Source organism: Podarcis gaigeae (assembly GCF_964106915.1).
Source record: "Podarcis gaigeae genome assembly, chromosome: 9".
Classification (NCBI taxonomy): domain Eukaryota; kingdom Metazoa; phylum Chordata; class Lepidosauria; order Squamata; family Lacertidae; genus Podarcis; species Podarcis gaigeae.
Window position 1 is genome coordinate 77953490 of NC_139685.1, and position 18504 is coordinate 77971993.

General features: G+C 46.6%; 1 protein-coding gene across 1 annotated transcript in view; it reads right to left on the reverse strand.

Moving 5' to 3' along the window:
- Positions 1-461: 461 nt before the first annotated feature.
- Positions 462-18504, reverse strand: part of HSPA12B (heat shock protein family A (Hsp70) member 12B) — a 52188-nt gene continuing 34145 nt past the window's right edge. Inside the window, exons 9-13 of the mRNA XM_083757108.1 lie at positions 14526-14612; positions 9522-9626; positions 7515-7773; positions 5813-5916; positions 462-3289 (exon numbers count right to left, since the gene is read on the reverse strand). Coding sequence (XP_083613234.1) covers positions 2646-3289; positions 5813-5916; positions 7515-7773; positions 9522-9626; positions 14526-14612 — 1199 coding nt within the window. The 3' untranslated portion in view covers positions 462-2645. The remainder of the gene's footprint in view (positions 3290-5812; positions 5917-7514; positions 7774-9521; positions 9627-14525; positions 14613-18504) is intronic.

The following is an 18504-nucleotide window of genomic DNA, read 5'->3' on the forward strand; positions in this document are numbered from 1 at the left end:
TCTTTTGAAGGAGGTGGCAGTGTCTGAAGAATGATCACAGGCAGCGATGTGGGTTTTCCAGGAAATTTGAATGGGCTCACTTAAGAGAAATCAGAAATGCCTTATAGTGATATAAAGGGGGGGGGGAATGAAATTGCCAGCTTGTCTAACACTTATTTGTAATTGACATTCACAGTTACTAATTAATCTGTGAAGCAGAACATTTTCCACAGAAAAAAGGGGATCCTTTGACTCCAGTTCCTGCATTGCAGGGGGTTGGACTAGATGACCCTTGGGTCCCTTCCAGTCTTCGAGTTCTGCAATTCAGGAAGCCAAGAGCTGATCTGCCTGCCAAGCATTCCTCCTGCCTGACAAGGAATTGTAGAGTTGGAAGGAAACCCCCCCCCCCCCCAAGGGGAATCACAGCTGAAGCCTCCATGCCCACTCGCATCTGGGCCCCACACACTCATCTCGCAAAAGAGGAAAGCAAAAATCACTTCCGTTTATTTTTCTCTAATAAAGCCACATTGGCCGCAACAAGCTCATGAATGTCCACCCGTTCTCCCGAGGGGGAGAGAGTGAGAGTGCGGGTTTATACACAATATAGAAAAATAAAATTTTGGGTGGGTTCCTACAAAGCGACATATTACAAGCATTAAGGAGGCAGGACAAAGACTCAAAAGACAGGCCAGAAAAGCTTTTTATCGCGGTTTGGAAGGGGCAGTGTGGCGATGTGGACAGTTTATTCAGCCAGATCTTCCAGAGAACGGTGCAATCCTGCCTGGCTAGTTGGAGAGCAAAGATGGTTGGTTGAGCAGTGAGCAGGCCGGCTAAAGGGACTCTGAGCTGTTGAGGGTGTGTGTCACTGGAGGCAGTCAATTTATTCTGATTTCCTCCTTGTCCTTTGCAAAGATGCAGTGGACACAAGCAGTTCTCAAGACTCGAGCATCAGTTGTTTAAAAGCCCAGACTCTGAAGAGACAAGCTGGACACTTAGAAAAAAACTCCCATTTCCAGGAAGCAATGTCCAAAACCTAGATCAGGGGTCAGCAAACTATTTCAACAGGGGGCCGGTCCACTGTCCCTCAGACCTTGTGGGGGGCAGGACTATATTTTGAAAAAGAATACGTATGCCCCACAAATAACCCAGAGATGCATTTTAAATAAAAGGACACATTCTACTTATGTAAAAACACGCTGATTCCTGGACTGTCCACAGGCCAGATTTAGAAAGTGATTGGGCCAGATCCGGCCCCCGGGCCTTAGTTTGTCCACCTATGACCTAGATATACCTGTGATTCCCCCCCCCCTCCAGTTCTGCTTACATCAAGAAAACTAGACGGAAAGGCCCTACAAGGAGCCACTCACTGAAATGATTTCTAAAAAGTAAATATAGCTCTGGGGGACTCAAGGCGGCTGGGCTACAGCTTTGGGTTTGGGCGAGCAGGCAAAATACTGCCCTAGTGACCAGCCTCTCCCCTTGCCCCCAGCTGAATGAATCTCGCCCTTCCGCTCTGGGCAGGTTGGTGGAAGCTGAGCTGGGCTTTTATTTGGATTCAGGCACGATAAGTAGAGAAACTGCTCCACCTGCTGTTCACACTGGTACCCACTGAATGCTGCCGATGGGATAGGCAGTCCAAGACAGAGGTTGGGGAGACCCAGCTAAAGCCGTGCCAGTCTTCCTCTAAAATGGACAGTAGGTCCAAATTTACATGCTTCAGACATGCATTGTTATTCACCTTTGGCTTAAATGCCCATCCTGTTCCCCATGCAAAAGCACAGAATCTTTCCATTTTTTGCTCGTGCAGTTGCGTTAATTATCCAACACCTTGTGCATTGAGATGCTTCGTGTGTGTGTGTGTGTGTGTGTGTGTGTGAAACCAACAATATTTAAGGATATTATTATGTAAACACTTCATGTTTCCAGAAGGCATCGCTTTGTCCTGGATCTTAAGCGAGACAGTTGAAAAATTGCAGTGTTTTTTGGTGTTTTTGTAAAAAGGAAGAAGAAGCAGCAGCTTAACAACTTTGGGGTTTTCCGGAATGTCCTAGTTCTTACTTTTTGAAATATGGCAATTCCAGGAAGGGGGGGTGGTGGAGTTGCATTGAATGGAACGTGGAGATTGTATTTCATCTTCCCATGGTGACACTGCTAGGTGAAATTTCCAACTCCCCAGCTAGTTAAATTATAGTCTTGAATGAAGAGCCGCTGCTGCATCCTGGACCATTCCATCTGCAAGGCCCATCATTGCACACAAATTTCTCTCTCCAAAACCTGAAGGGAAATGGAAGGGAAGGTTATGGGACCAACCTCTTCTGCGGAATTTCTCTCTTTGGAGTTTTTTACCGCTGGCCTGCAAAGCTGCCCACCCCCTGCTCTCTTCTAGAGTCCTGAGAAGATAATATATGACTGTGATCCAGTTGCCACCACCAAAGACCAAGACTAATGATGGGAAAGATGAAAGGGTCCACCTAGTATTCCAGCTTGCCTTTCTTTGGCGAGTTGAAGCAAAGAGGATGTGTTTCTGGAGCCTGACCTGTGCTGGATTTCTTCCCAAGTCTGACATGACTCAACCAGAAAAATCCACAGAGGAGAGGAGGAGGAGGACCTTAGCCAAACACCTTCTTCCTCCTCCTCCTCCTCCAAGGCCTCAAATGTCCAGGGCATCAATTGGAAAGGAAATCGATAGAAGCTCTCACGGTCTTTGATGTCTGGACGTCCATGGCTGCCACCTTCATCTCTGTGTCTCCAAACTGCATGCTGGCTCGGATCTCCCTCCTGTTCTTCTTTGGAGAGCTGGGCTCCTCCAACTCATCCAGGTCCAGGCTGATGGTACCGCATTTCCTGACCCCGGGGTCGGTGATGTAGACCACGTCGTCGGTGCCACAGCAGTAGATGTTGATGATGATCTTCCGCTGCCCGACCCTCGCAGGGCAGTAGCTCCTCTGCACCACCTCGCCCAGTGCCACGGACTGGTCCACGGAGACAAACTTCTCAAAGATGTCGGTGCACCAGTTCTTCCCTTCCTTGACCAGCAGCTTCTCCCTGGGGTGCTTGCCCTCCACGAACTTGTTGAGCACCCCCACGCCGTAGGTCAGAGGGGAGCGCCTCACGCGGACGATGGTGGGGTCCAGGCCGAAGAGCACCGCGCCTTTCAGGATGGTCAGGCCCACATCCTGCGGGATGATGACCCGGCAGACGGCGCTGAAGGCTGACTGGATCGCGTGCTGCAGCATCGAGGACTCGGCAAAACCTCCCACCAGGAAGAGGAACTTGATGCCTTTGACTTCCGGCTTCTTCATGAGGTCACCTGAAGGGAGGGAGGGGACAGTGGAGGGAGGTGGACAGGCCACATAGGTCAAAAACATCTGGAAAAACTTGGCAAGGTTCCATTTTGGAGCCAGTAACTGTCAATAATAGTAATAGTAATAGTAATAATAATAATAATAATAATAATAATAATTTATACCCTGCCCATCTGGCTGGGTTTCCCCAGCCACTCTGGGCGGCTTCCAACAAAATACTAAAATACAATAACCTTTTAAACATTAAAAGCTTCCCTAAACAGGTCTGCCTTCAGATGTCTTCTAAAAGTCTGGTAGTTGTTGTTCTCTTTGACACCTGGTGGGAGGGCGTTCCACAGGGCGAGCACCACTACCAAGAAGGCCCTCTGCCTGGTTCCCTGTAACTTGGCTTCGCGCAGTGAGGGAACCAGGCAGAAGGCCCTCAATGCTGGGCATCCGTGTCCGGGCAGAACAATGGGGGTGGAGACGCTCCTTCAGGTATATTGGGCCATGGTTGTTTAGGGCTTTAAAGGTCAGCACCAACACTTTGAATTGTGCTCGGAAACGTACTGGGAGCCAATGTAGGTCTCTCAGGACCGGTGTTATATGGTCCCGGTGGGCACTCCCAGTCACCAGTCTAGCTGCCGCATTCTGGATTAGTTGCAGTTTCTGGGTCACCTTCAAAGGTAGCCCCACGTAGAGCGCATTGCAATAGTCCAAGCAGGAGATAACCAGAGCGTGCACCACTCTGGCGAGACAGTCTGTGGGCAGGGAGGGTCTCATCCTGCGTACCAGATGGAGCTGGTAGACAGCAGCCCTGGACACAGAATCGACCTGCACCTCCATGGACAGCTGTGACTCCAAAATGACTCCCAGGCTGCGCACCTGGTCCTTCGGGGGCACAGTTACCCCATTCAGGACCAGGGAGTCCTCCACACCTGCCCGCTTCCTGTCCCCCCCAAAACAGTACTTCTGTCAAGGCTCCGGGACAGAGCTGAGGCTTTTCTGAACCTCCACACCTGTCAGGTAGGCTCACTGTCAGCAGAAAGAACCTACGAGGTTCCCTGCAGGATCAGGGCAACATCCTATCTGGTCCAGCATCCTCTTCTCACAGTGGCCAGCCAGATGTCTGTGGGAAACCAGCAAGCAGGATTTGAACACAAGACCTCTCCCCGCTCCTGCAGTTTCCAGCAACTGGGATTCAGAACCATTGCTGCCCCCAACTGTATACCCTCCAACGTTTCTCTGGTGAAAATTGGAATGTCCTGTTCCATGAGAATAATAATTTTATTACTTGTATGAAACATTCCAACTGGGCAGCTTCCAACATACAGTGGTACCTTGGTTCTCAAATGGCTGAGTTGCCGAACAAATCGACTCCCGAACGCCGCAAACTCAGACGTCAGTGTTCCAGTTTGTGGACGTTTTTCAGAAGCTGAACGTCCGACGCGGTTTCCGCTTGAGTGCAGGAAGCTCCTGCAGCCAATCAGAAGCCACGTCTTGGTTTTCGAATGGTTTCGGGAGTCGAATGGACCCCTGGAATGGATTAAGTTTGAGAGTACCACTGAAAATAAAAATATAAAGGTAGAAGGTAAAGGGACCCCTGACCATTAGGTCCAGTTGTGGACGACTCTGGGGTTGCAGCGCTCATCTCGCTTTATTGGCCGAGGGAGCCGGCGTACAGCTTCCGGGTCATGTGGCCAGCATGACTAAGCCACTTCTGGCGAACCAGAGCAGTGCACGGAAACGCCGTTTACCTTCCCGCTGGAGCGGTACCTATTTATCTACTTGCACTTGACGTGCTTTCGAACTGCTAGCTTGGCAGGAGCAGGGACTGAGCAACAGGAGCTCACCCCGTTGCGGGGATTTGAACCGCCGACCTTCTGATCGGCAGGTCCTAGGCTCTGTGGTTTAACCCACAGCGCCACCCGCGTACCTTATATAAAAATATAATAAAGCATTAAACATTAAAAAAACCCTTCCCTATACAAGACTGCCTTCTAAAAGTGTCTTCTAAAAGTTGTATACTTGCCTATCTCCTTGGCTTGAGGGTCGCATAACTCCATACCCACCAACAGATCTCTGATGAAAATAGGGAAGTCTAAGTGGGATATCAAATCAGAAACCGAGGTGGCTTCTGTAAGCCCAAGACTGTCCCTGGAAAATAAGGACACTTGGAGGGTAGCAAGACCACAGGCCAGGGGGATCTTGGGAGTCTCACACTTGGACGATGCGGCCGTCCACAGGATCAGGCTGCAAGCTGGTGGAAGTGACCAGCAAAGCGATACAAATACAGATTAGACGGGACTCTGAGGATCATCTGGTCCAACCCCTGCAATGCAGGAATCTTTTGCCCAGTGCAGGACTCGAACTCACAACACTTGAGTTTAAGCGGTTTACTCTCTACCAATGAAGCTATCCACATTCACAAACTGACACACTTTTTTCCCCCCTTTTGCCCATTTCAGGGCATTGCCCACAGGGGAAAGAGGGTTGGCACCCAGCTTGAGTTTCTGCACGCAGCCGAGCTCTCCAACTGGGGGACTCACCGATGTGTGTGATAATCTGGCTGATGGTTGGCTGGAAGAGCTCGTTCATGGCTTCAGAGGACATGCGCAGCATCCCTTGTGAGGACCACTTCACCAGGTTCACGCTGGAGATGCCAGAAAAGAGATTAGTTATACATTTTTATTTTTATTTTTATTTGTTGTTGTTTTTTGCTATTTATTTCGTTATTTATTGGTTTTCACATATTACATTACAATACAGACACACCAAAACCAACACCATTTCCTCCCCATTACATTTATATTTCCTCAATTCATCATATTATTCTTTTCTCTTTCCTCCCACTTCCCTCCACCCCCACTCGATTTCCTCCACATTATACAATTTACAACAATCTTTGCATTCTACAGTCTTCTCAAATCATCAAATATTCTTATTATCTTTCCTTACTAATTTTTCTTCCATACAGTACTTCACATTTTAATCTAGGCATATTAGCGTATCTTTTTTTGAGCAATATTTTGCCATATATTCATCAAAACATTTCCACTGTGGTGTAGTGGTTAAGAGCGGTGGACTCGTAATCTGGTGAACCAGGTTCGCTTCCCCGCTCCTCCACATGCAGCTGCTGGGGGACCTTGGGCCAGTCACACTTCTCTGAAGTCTCTCAGCCCCACTCACCTCACAGAGTGTTTGTTGTGGGGGAGGAAGGGAAAGGAGAATGTTAGCTGCTTTGAGACTCCTGAAGGGGAGTGATAAAGCGGGATATCAAATCCAAACTCTTCTTCTTCACCCCTTTTTAAATTTTTGATTTGACTGATTTCTTATTATAGCAGTTAATTTTGCCAAAATTAAATACTCATTTGGTTTACAAATCCATTACTCATTTGTGGGTATAGTTTGTGACTTCCACCTAGCAGCAATCACTATTCTAGCAGCTGTACTTGCATATAGAAAAATTCCACCACCACCCCTTCATCTATCAATCCAAGGAGATATGTCTCTGGTTTCTTTGTTATTGATACTTTCAACATCTTCTTTAGTTCTTCATGTACTACTATCCAAAATTTCTTAATTTCCTCACACCTCCACCACATATGTATTGTTGTTCCTGTTTCTCCACCACATCTCCAACACAATTTTCTTTAATTGTATATGAGGCAGTAAATCGTATATCCTCTCACCAGAGTTTCTCCCATTGCTCTAGATGGATAGTGTTAAGTTGTGGGTGAATGTATCAGACAACACAGCGATTCTTCAAACAGCTCTTGTTTATTCACAGGCCAGAACAGAACTGAACTGAAGGGTTCAGCCAGCCTGCTTATATAGAGCTCCAGTACAACGCAACTGTAACAACTTTCTGTAACTATCCAATCACTGAATGTCACTTTTGATCCCTTATTTGCATATGTGGATCTGAGTGAAAACTATCTACAGTATCCCCTTGCTGGCCCAGGGTGAGAACTTCAGTACATAACAGATAGTATGTCCGAGATCCTGAGACCATTCAATCTTTCTGCTTCATTTTATGTTGTTTTAGTCTAATTGCAGTGTCCAATCTACACTGCCCTGATGAAGTTCTACTGAAAGAAAGCCTCAAATTTTTAACAAAAGGGGAAAGAACTTGGGGTGGGGCAGTGGAATTGTGATCCTTTTATCCCTGCCAGGGTCAAGGTCATCCTTGGGACTCCAAGGGTCATCTATTCCAACCCCCATTTTCATCCAACCCTCTGGGACCCTCACCTGCTGCGCTTCAGAGCCGTCTCCACGTTCTGTCCCCGGTGCTTCCGGTAAAAGTCAATGAAGGAGAAGGGCAGGGAGATGTTGAGGGAGTTGGCCCGGTGTGGGGCAGCCGTCCGCTTGCGGGCCTCGAACGCGATGGTCAGGTCGACCCAGGCTGCCGGGCGCTTGGCCTTGAAGGTGGCGATGAAGTCCTCGCCAAAGATCTGGCAGAGAAGTTTCTCGAAGGCCAAGTCCACCCCCACGGCCCCGTAAGGACCTCCTGGAAGGCAGCAACGGGAGAGGGAAGGTCAAAGGAGCAAGGGAGAGGGGCAGCGCGGCACAGTTGCTAGCGGGTCAAACTAAGGCTTCAGAGGCCAGGGTTTGAATCTCCGCTTGGCAATGCAGTTCGCTGGTTGGGACCTTAGGCTGCCTCTCAGCCTAGCCTACCGTATTTTTCGCTCCATAGGGCGCACCGGACCATAGGGCGCACCTAGTTTTTTGGGGGGGAATAAAGAAAAACAAATTGTTTTCCCCCCCCCCAGCCCCAAAGTGCAAAGAAGCTAAGACAGTGAGCGGGATCCATCCCGCTGGCTGTCTTGGCTTCCTCTTTAGCCACACGCAACCTCTCCAGCCGGGAGAGGCTGCACACGGCTTCGTTTTTAGCCGCGGGGCTGGGGCGGGGAGTTGGCGCTGCGCTCCCTGGGCTTCAGGCTGCAGGCTGCTATCCGCAAGCCTTTGGAGCCCAGCAGGAACTCCCGCCGCGCTCAGAAGGCTTGCGGATAGCTGCCTGAAGCCTGGAGAGCGAGAGGGGTCGGTGCGCACTGCAAAAGCCTGCATTCACTCCATAGGACGCACACACACTTCCCCTTCATTTTTGGAGGGGAAAAAGTGCGTCCTATAGAGCGAAAAATACAGTGCTTTGCAGGGTTGTTGTGGGACAGAATGAGGAGACAGGGGAAATCATGTGTGCCTTCTTGAGCTCCTTGGAGGAAAAAGGTGGGCTAATAATAATAATAATAATAATAATAATAATAATAATAATGGCATGAAGGAGATGGGGCTTTCAGGGCCAAAGAGAAGCTAGCCTCTGTGTGTGTTTTCTGTTTTCAGGGCACTGTCTAGGGGGGTCCCCTGAGCTGAGGAATGCACTTCCTTAAGCTGTTGTTGCAAATATGAACAACCGATTCGAAGAATGCAGTGAGTCCCAGACATTTGCATTTCCACCTTCAAATAAAGGCTTTGATCTTCTTTTTTCATTTCTTGCTTGCTATTTCAGTTTCAGCCACTGGGTGGAGCTCTTACATCAGAACACCAAAAGGGGAGGCCAGCTTCAAAGAGCCCTGGAAACCCAGGAATGGCCGTTCCAGCCAAATAGCTGGGTGGGAAACAAACCTGGGCACAAACCCAGATGCCTTTCAAAGCTGCACAACTGCACGGCTTACATGAAAGTTCAGGGCTGCAGTCATGCTTGTGTGGAATTTTGCCAAAGACAGATGCACCTTGGGTCCTGAAAGCCCTGGAACTCGGATGATTTGGCTCCTGAACACCGCAAACAGTGACTGTTCCGGTTTGCAAAGTTTTTTTGGAACCCGAATGTCCAACGGGGCTTCCACGGCTTCTGATTGGCTGCAGGAGCTTCTTGCCGCCAATCAGAAGCTGTGATTTGGTTTTCGAATGTTTTGGAAGTTGAACGGACGTCCGTTCAACTTCCAAGGTACGACTGTTTGCACATTTCTGCAAAGCAGTTTCCTTCAGTATGTACCACTTCTTAATGTCGTTTTCACTAGCAGATTCCTTTCCCATGCTCTCCTTACCATAGTTATAGGCAGTTTTATCCACGCTTTAACACAGTCACGTGCATTCTTGCACACATTGCTTTGACGGAGAACTGCATCGCAAAATTCGGAGAAGTACGAATTCTGTGTTTTAGATTCCACAGGGTTTCAGAAAGCCTTCCTCCTCCACCTGCAGCCCTGGACCTCTTTGCAGGTGGCCTTACTCTGTGGACTCTCCCCAGCACCCCCTCACCTGATGCTTTGTAGAGCTCCTTGAGGGTCCCCTGCGGTTGCTCAATCTGGTGCACGGTCAGATCGACCGTCCCTCCACCACAGTCGGCCACGATGTAGCGGTCCCCTGCGGGATGAAGGAAAGAAGGTGGTGATGCCAGGTTTGGGAAGGGAATCACAGAATCATAGAGTTGGAAGGGATACCTGAGGCATAGCTGTCAACTCACAGATTTGAAAATAAGGGACCAGCAGCCTCGAAAATAAGGGATCAGCAGCCAAAATAAGGGATTTTCCAAGCACAGGTATCTTTGACTTCTGAGCCCCTCCGAGCCAAAGGCAGAAAGCCCAGCCAGCAGCCAAGCGAAGCCTCAAGCGGTGGTTCCCACAGTGCAGGAACCCGGCAGCAAGTGCAGGAATGCAGCAAGGAAAACCACTGTCACCTCTCCGCTGGGAAGCGCTGAGCAAAGGCGATTCCCCAGGCAACGCGGCCGATTTGATCGGCACAAGGCATGCAAGCTCCACCCCCCAGTCATTCTTAGACTCCTTATTGGGTGAGCAACACAGTCAAGCAACACAGTTGGAGCCTCCCTCCTCCCTGGAGAGCAGGCAGGGAGGGAGAGGAGCTGCTTCCTTTGAAACCTGGGAAATTTTAGGGACATCATCAATAAGGGACAGCAGCGGAACACAGCGCTGGGATAAGGGACTTTCCCGCCAAATAAGGGACGCTTGACAGCTATGACCTGAGGGTCATCTAGTCCAACCCCGTGCAAGGCAGGAATCTCAGCTGAAGCATCCATGACAGATGCCCTCCAACCTCTGCTGAGAAACCTCCAAGGAAGGAGAGTCCAGATGTATGCGACAATGGCCACAAGAATTCTAATAGCACAAGGATGGAAGATTAAAGAAACCCCAACTTTAAAGATTTATGGCAAGAAAAATGGATGGACTATGCAGAACTGGCAAAACCGACATATAAGCTACGGGACAAGAATAACTGAGACTTTAAAGATGAATGGCAACCCTTTACAAAGTATTTGAAGACACAACAAAGCAAACTGGACTCCTTGGCTGGCTTTGAATAAACATTCACAAACTTTTTATTGATAATAATCAGCTAAATAGTTTGAGGATCTATACAACTTTGCAACACGCAGAAAACAGCAGTCTCAGAGAAACCAAAGACTAGAACTGAGAGAAGCCAGGGGGTGGGGGTGGGCGGGTTTTGTGTGGGAGGGTGAGGGGAGGGAGGAAAAAAATAAGGGTGATATGTTTCTGGATAATATGTTTTGTTTTAATTTTGAATTAAAAAGGTTTAAAAAAGAAGAAAATAGGGAGATTACCTCTCCAACTGGCCTCCTTCCCTCCCTCCATTGTTTTTTCCCCGCTCCCCTTGACACACACCCCCTCCACTGTTCTGAGAAAACTCCTTAATCCTGGTTATTTATATATGCCACTACTACTGGCGTTTGTCAACTTTGACCTGTTGCAGGACCTTAGCGGAGCATACGCAGAGTTCCAGAAAGCAATCAGTTGCAGGCAGGATGGACGAAGCAGGAACAAGGCGCTGCTACTAGTAACTTGGTTACTTAGAGGTGTTTATTGTTTACAGCGGACTCTACAAGTTACTATATACAGGAACAGAAATGGATCTTAACTAGCTCTCTCTTAACAAACTCCAAACGACTCTCAGAACACCACACTGACCAACAAACTCTCCAGTCAGTAAGGTCGTAAGTAGTCATGCCTGTGTGAGACCTCAATCAATGGTGGAGCCGTATCCCAGGTCCCATATCTCCAGGCAGAACAACTCCTCTCTGCTCAGTCTTCTTGGCTTTCAGCTGCACAGAATGGCATGTACTACTGCAACTACTGCAGCCTGTGTTTCGTTAGCCCAAAAATGTAAAACGAGTGAGGTCCCAACCACAGAAGAATGGCAACTCAAAACTGATGGAATATGCACAGCTTGCAGATTTAACATATAGAATAAGAGAACAAGAAGAACATACGTTTAAAGAAGATTGGAAAATGTTTATTGAATATAGCGGGGGGGGGGGTTGTGTACACTTGAAAGACTGGAAGAAGTTTAAACAATATTTGAAAAAATATGTTAATATTTAAATCTCAGAATAGCTTTGGAAGTGGATATAGGCTGCAGGGTTAGAAGTAGAAGATAGTGTATTTTAAAATAGTATTATTTGTAAGTGATAAAATGTGAATATTTTTATAGTAAAAGTAAGTGTGGTAAAAAAAATGGTTAAAAATTATGATATATGTAAACTAAAGATGAGGTAAAGTGAAAATCAGATAGGGGAGACTTGGAGAAGCTCACCTAACAATGTTTAGAAAAAATAAGGATAAGAAAAGAATTTGTTTGCATTGTTTGTTTTTTCTGTTTGTGTTGTTTAGTTGTGTTATAAAACGAATTAAAAAAAGGAACTTTTTACCACATGTGGTGGACCTGTCCCAAGGTGAAAAGATTTATAATGAGTTGGAAAAAAATGTTGAAATATAAATTTATAAAGAAACCAGAGGCCTTTCTTCTTGGAATAACAGGTCTGGAAGTGCCCAAGAAAGATGTTAAATTATTTTTGTATGCCACAACTGCTGCTCGAATTTTACTAGCTAAAAAGTGGAAAACGCAGGAACTACCTATGGTGGAAGAATGGCAGATGAAGATGATGGATTTCTTGGAGCTAGCCGACCTAACCAGAAGAGTCCGCGACCAGAAGAAGGAGGTGTATCAGGAAGAATGGACAAAATTTAATGATTATTTAGTTAAATCTGTTAAGTTAAATTAATTGGAAAAAGCTTGCAGGTACTTGATTGGCTTAGGATTTTATTTTACATAAGTTAAGTTAAGAATTCACATGTTTAATCTAGAAACGAAAAGAATCAAGGATCAAATCAAATTTTATTAGACGGTCACAGACCAGATTAACTCGTACAGCTAGTCAGCGAAGCATAACACCGGAAAAAACAAAGGACAAAGGACAATTTCAATACAGATTAGGCCATAACAGCAATTTAAAATTAGACAGCATAAATAGAATTAAGTATTTGCCTTCACCTGCATATTGACATTGGAAAGCTCTTGTTTCCTACGCCTAATAGCGGCTACACAGAATTTGGCAACGTTGATCGTAATTTCAGGAACCTTATCTTCTACCAAGGCTCTCATACGTTGGAGTTCTGGTTCATTTTTAAGCTTTTGTAGAACTGGGGCAATAAAGGTCAGGCGTAAATCCTCGTAGTAACTACAGTGCAGCAATACATGCAGACTTGTTTCCACTTCCGATGAGCCACATGGGCAAACACGTGACTCATATGGTTTGCCCTCATATCTGCCTAGCAGCAGGGCAGAGGGCAGAACGTTGAATCAGGCCAGGGTAAAGGAGTGTCTGTACTTAGGTATTTGTAAATTAGCCAGATAATTTGCGGGTGAAAACCCTCTCCCAAAGTCTCTAATTGTGGCATGTTTATCCATTTTGCCCATATGACATTGCAACTCTATGTCCCTAATGCATTGAAGCACTTGACTTTTGGCTCTCTCATATCCTGCCGCTATCAAGATCTGCGGGGAGAATCCTAAGCTTCTTATCTTTTCAAACAGGGAAGCTTTCCAGGTAGAATGAAAGGTGTCTAAGAGTGTTAAAGGAGCCAAACCGGCCGGGGAAAAAATAAGTTTTAACCAATAGTGTATCTTTAGAATCCACAACCGTGCGTTAACGGGTGGTTGTCCAACTTCTAAGCGGACAGCTATATTAGATACACAGGGGGGGATCCCCAATAGACACCGATAGAATTTTGTTTGAAATGCCTCCATAGGTGCAAAATTTTTAAAACTGCAAACCTGGGATCCATAAGTGAGTTGTGGGAGTATTTTTGCAGCAAAAACCTGGGAGGCTGCAGGAACGTATTTACCCCCTTTCCCGTGAAAAAATCTTGTAAGGGCTTTGTTGGCCCTTCCTGCGTTGGCAATGACGTTTTTCATCTGTTGGTGCCACGAGACCCTTTCCTGAAAAGTTATTCCCAGGTATTTGAAAGTTGCTAGCTGGTCAATAGGTTGACCACTTATTCTCCATTTGTGTTTCCTTCTTTTTTTTGAAAACACCATAATTTTAGATTTGCTGTAATTTATTGATAGTTGTTCCTCTTGACAATAGTCAGCAAGTGATCTCAAAAGCTTCCTCAAGCCAACGCAGGAAAAGGAGAGTAGGACTGCGTTGTCCTCATACAGAAGTACCGGGATGGGCAAACCTGCCAGTTTGGGAGGGTGGGCATTTTCTTTCGCCATATTTACTGCTAGAGAGTTGATGTAGAAATTAAATAGCGTTGGCGCGAGGACACATCCTTGTTTAACCCCATAGTGCGTTTGAATTTCTTTAGTTAGATGGCCTGACCGATCGCATCTTACCCTCACCCTGGTGTTTTCGTATAGACCACGAATAAGGCATAATAAGCGTTTATCTATGTTTGTAGCGCCAAGCTTTTCCCAGAGTCTATCCCTTGGTATTAGATCAAAAGCCGATTTAAAATCGACGAAAGCTGCATATAAAGAGCCCCCTTTTCTAGAGTATTTAACCAGAAGAGTCCGCGACCAGAAGAAGGAGGTGTATCAGGAAGAATGGACAAAATTTAATGATTATTTAGTTAAATCTGTTAAGTTAAATTAATTGGAAAAAGCTTGCAGGTACTTGATTGGCTTAGGATTTTATTTTACATAAGTTAAGTTAAGAATTCAGATGTTTAATCTAGAAACGAAAAGAATCAAGGATGTTAATTGTTCAAGTTAAATTTATAAGAACTTTATTTGGAAAACTGTTAAAAGGATATACATTGAAATTCAACCAAGGGGAAACGAGGAAGTCAATTAACAATGTTAGTAAGTGTAACTTTAATAAGGTTATGATTTACGTTTGTTTGTTTGTTTGTTTGTTTGTTTGTTTGTAATTGTGTGAAAATCAATAAAAAAATTTGGGGGGAAAATTTGGGGAGAAAAATGAATTGCTCCACTGGCTCTTCCTACCTGTCTGCATTTCGGACCAGAGCTCTCCCATCCCGGACTCCACCAGGAAGGTGCGGCTGTGTCTGGAACGGCGGAGTTGTTCCCGGGCTGCAGGGAGACAAATCGGAAAGTAAGGCAGCAGCAAGATGGGGAAAACACACAGAGGAAAGGAATAATCCCTTCGTTGTTTTGTTTTATAATCATAGAATGTACCCTGAGGATCTTCAATGCCCTGCAATGCAGGATTATGTGATTGTCCCACACAGGGATTGAACCTAAAATCTTGGCATTATCAGTAGAAGAAGAAGAAGAAGAGTTTGGATTTGATATCCCGCCTTTCATTCTCTTTAAAGGAGTCTCAAAGCGGCTCACATTCTCCTTTCCCTTCCTCCCCCACAACAAACACTCTGTGAGGTGAGTGGGGCTGAGAGACTTCAGGGAAGTGTGACTGGCCCAAGGTCACCCAGCAGCTGCATGTGGAGGAGCGGAGATGCGAACCCGGTTCACCAGATTACGAGTCCACCGCTCTGAACCACTACACCACACTGGCTCCCATACACTGGCTCAGTACCACACTCATAACCAACTGAGCTATCCAGCTCCTATTCTTTTCTTTTCTTTATTATTTATTTATATTCTGCCATTCCTCCAAGCAGCACAAGGTGGCGTACGGCTCTCCACCTCCCCATGTCGTCTTCAAAACAACCCTGCAAGGTAGCTTGGGCTGTAAATAGACAAAAGTACAAAGATACACAAAATGTGTAGGGGTGTGCGTACCCCTGCATCCCCCCTGGAAAAAGCGCTGAATGGATCTGTAGAAATGGAAGGGGCCCCCCAAGAGTCTCGGCTGTGGCACCCGCCCTGTGGAACTCCCTCCCACCAGATGTCAAAGAGAACAACAACTACCAGACTTTTAGAAGACATCTGAAGGCAGCCCTATTTAGGGAAGCTTTTAATGTTTGATGCATTACTGTGTTTTAATATTTTGTTGGAAGCCGCCCAGAGTGGCGGGATCTAAATTATCATCATCATCATCATCATCATCATCATCATCATCATCTAGTCCAATGACCTGCAATGCAGGAATCACAGCTAACACCCCTAATAAATGAGGCAGAGACTCAAGATCTGAGTGACTCCTCCATCGGACCAATGGTTGCAAAAATCGTTTGGGCAAGGAAATGGGGAGATTGGGAATGCTCCCGAGAAGTCCAGAAGCAATGCTCAGCAATCTGGAGTTGTTCTGGAGTCGCCACGAGCAAGATCTGGAGCGCCTTGGGTAAAAGCAGCATTGCAGTGCAGGCCAGATGGTCTGTGGTGGGGCTGAGGACATTTAGCCTTCTCCCGCCACCCCCAAGGTTAAACAGATGTAGGGAAGCTCCCTGACCTGGCCAAGGTTTCAGGAAACAGGCCATTTCCCCACAACTTCCCTCTTGAGAGTTTCCTGGCTTCCGGCTTCCCTCCCTTGGCTTCAAGACAGAAGCCTTACTTTAGAATTACGGACCTTGCCTCTCGCACAAGTATGCACAGATCCTTCAGATTAGCACCTCAGAGTCACTTTTGGAGAAGACAGCATTTGAAAACCAAAATCCCTCTGATCTCTTTCAGCTTCTGCCTTCTGGAAGAAGGTCCAGGGTTATAAAGACTAGGACTAGCCGCCTAAGAAACAGTTTCTACCCAAATTCAATTTTGGTTTTAAATGCAGTATAAGGAGTCTCTATGGGAGTACCGTATTTTTCGCTCTATAAGGCGCACCGGACCATAAGGCGCACCTAGTTTTTAGGGGGGGGGGAATCAAGAAAAAAAAATCGTATTTCCCCCCCAGCCCCAAAGAGCAAAGAAGCCAAGACAGCGAGCGGGATCCATCCTGCTGGCTGTCTTGGCTTCCTCTTTAGCCGCACGCAACCTCTTTGGCAACTTTGGCAGAAGCCAAGACAGCCAGCGGGATGGATCCCGCTGGCTGTCTTGGCTTTGTTTTTAGCCCGAGCTTCCCCCGACCCCAGCCCCCAGAACAGGTCCGGGAGCGACGGCAAGGTTGCGAAGCCTTCGGAGCACAGCGGGATCTCGCACTGTGCTCCAAAGGCTTTGGGTTCCTTTCGCTGAAGCCAAGAGAGTCTTGCTCTCCCAGCTTCAGTAAAAGGAACCTGAAGCCTTCGGAGTTCAGCGCGTGTTCCCGCTGTGCTCCAAAGACTTCAGGGGCTATCCCTGAAGCCTGGAGAGCGAGAGAGGTTGGTGCTCACCGACCCCTCTCGCTCTCCAGGCTTCAGCGAAATGCGTAGCCTCCGGAGTGTGGAGGGAGAGCTCCCTCTGCGCTTTGGAGGCTTCGCGTTGCTATCCCTGAAGCCAAGGAGCCTGCATTGGCTCTATAGGACGCACAGACATTTCCCCTTCATTTTTGGAGGGGAAAAAGTGCGTCCTATAGAGCGAAAAATACGGTATATTGTATTTAATTATGGGGTATCAGAGTTTTTAGGGGGCTAACCAGGTTGGGATAGCTGGGATAGCAGGCTTGTTGGGTTTTGAATGTTTTATGTAGATTTTCAATTTCGTTGTTCTGTATGGGACAATGACAATAAAGATTATCGTATCGTAACTCGGAAGGCGTGTCACCTGAGCCACTCAGCCTGAGCCACAAAGAGAAATGTTTTGCCTCAGCTCACACCTAGGGAGGGCTTAGCTTTGTTCTGGCCCTTTGGGCCCAGTGCCTCTGAACATGTACAAAGTGTAGTGAAGCGGTTAGACCAGTGTTCTGGGCCACAACCCTGCTTGGTTCCATAAACTCAGCCCCAGCGTCTCCTTGCTCAAAACAGCAGTTTGCACGACCCATGGAGGAAGATAATAATAATACAGTAACAACAACAACAACAACAACAACAATTTATTTGTACCCCGCCCATCTGGCTGTGCTTCCCCACCCACACTGGGCAGCTTCCAACAAAGATTAAAAATACACCAAAATGTCACACATTAAAAGCTTCCCTAAACAGGGCTGCCTTCAGATGTCTTCTAAAAGTCTGGTAGTTGTTGCTCTTTGACATCTAGTGGGAGGGTGTTCCACAGGCGGGCGCCACCACCGAGAAGGGGATAGACAGGAAGTCTAGTGTGTTGGTATGTATATGATTTTTTTTTTGGAGGGGAATTGTTTTTGTTTTTTCTCTTTGTTCTTTCTTTAGTTTCATTTTCTTTCTAGGTATATAAAATTTGTATATAATTTTTGTATGCATGTTGGAAATTATATCATAGTAAGTCCTGTAATATAATATGAAAACCTTTACCAATGTAATATAAGAATGTTAACAAATAAATAAAATTCAAATTAAAAAAAAGAAAAAAGAAAGATATAAATGTCAGGATAAATGAATCCCAGAATCATAGAGTTGGAAGGGACCCCGAGGGACATCTAGTCGAACCCCCTGCAATGCTGGAATCTCAGCTCAAGCATCCGTGACCGATGGCCATCCAACCTCTGCTTAAAAACCTCCCCGCTTCCTTGCAAGACGGTCATAGGGGGCTTTGTCAAAAGCCTTGCTGAAGTCAAGATACACTATGTCTGCAGCATTCCCCTGACCCACCAAGCTTGTAACTCCATCAAAAAAAAGAAATGAGATTTGTGTGGCATGACTTGTTTTTGAGAAGCCCATGCTGGGTTTTAGTAATTGTACGTACAGTCATACCTCGGGTTGAAATAGCTTCGGGATAAGTATTTTCGGGTTTCGCCGCTCGCGCATGCACAAATGCTCAAAATGACGTTGCGCGCATGCGCAGTCACGGGTTACGCTCTACTCAGGATGTGAATGGGGTTCCAGAACGGATCCCGTTCGCATCCAGAGGTACCACTGTACAATACCCCCTTCCTGAGCATGTGCAGAATGCCTTTGCTTTGTGAGGCAGTCCAGGTTTTGTGTTCAGAAAGGGTCCTAAGGTTGTTGATCTGAGAGAGGGGTTGAATACTTCTGCTTAGAAGGAGAGGGGGGGCATTGTGATTCAAATCCTGGAAACC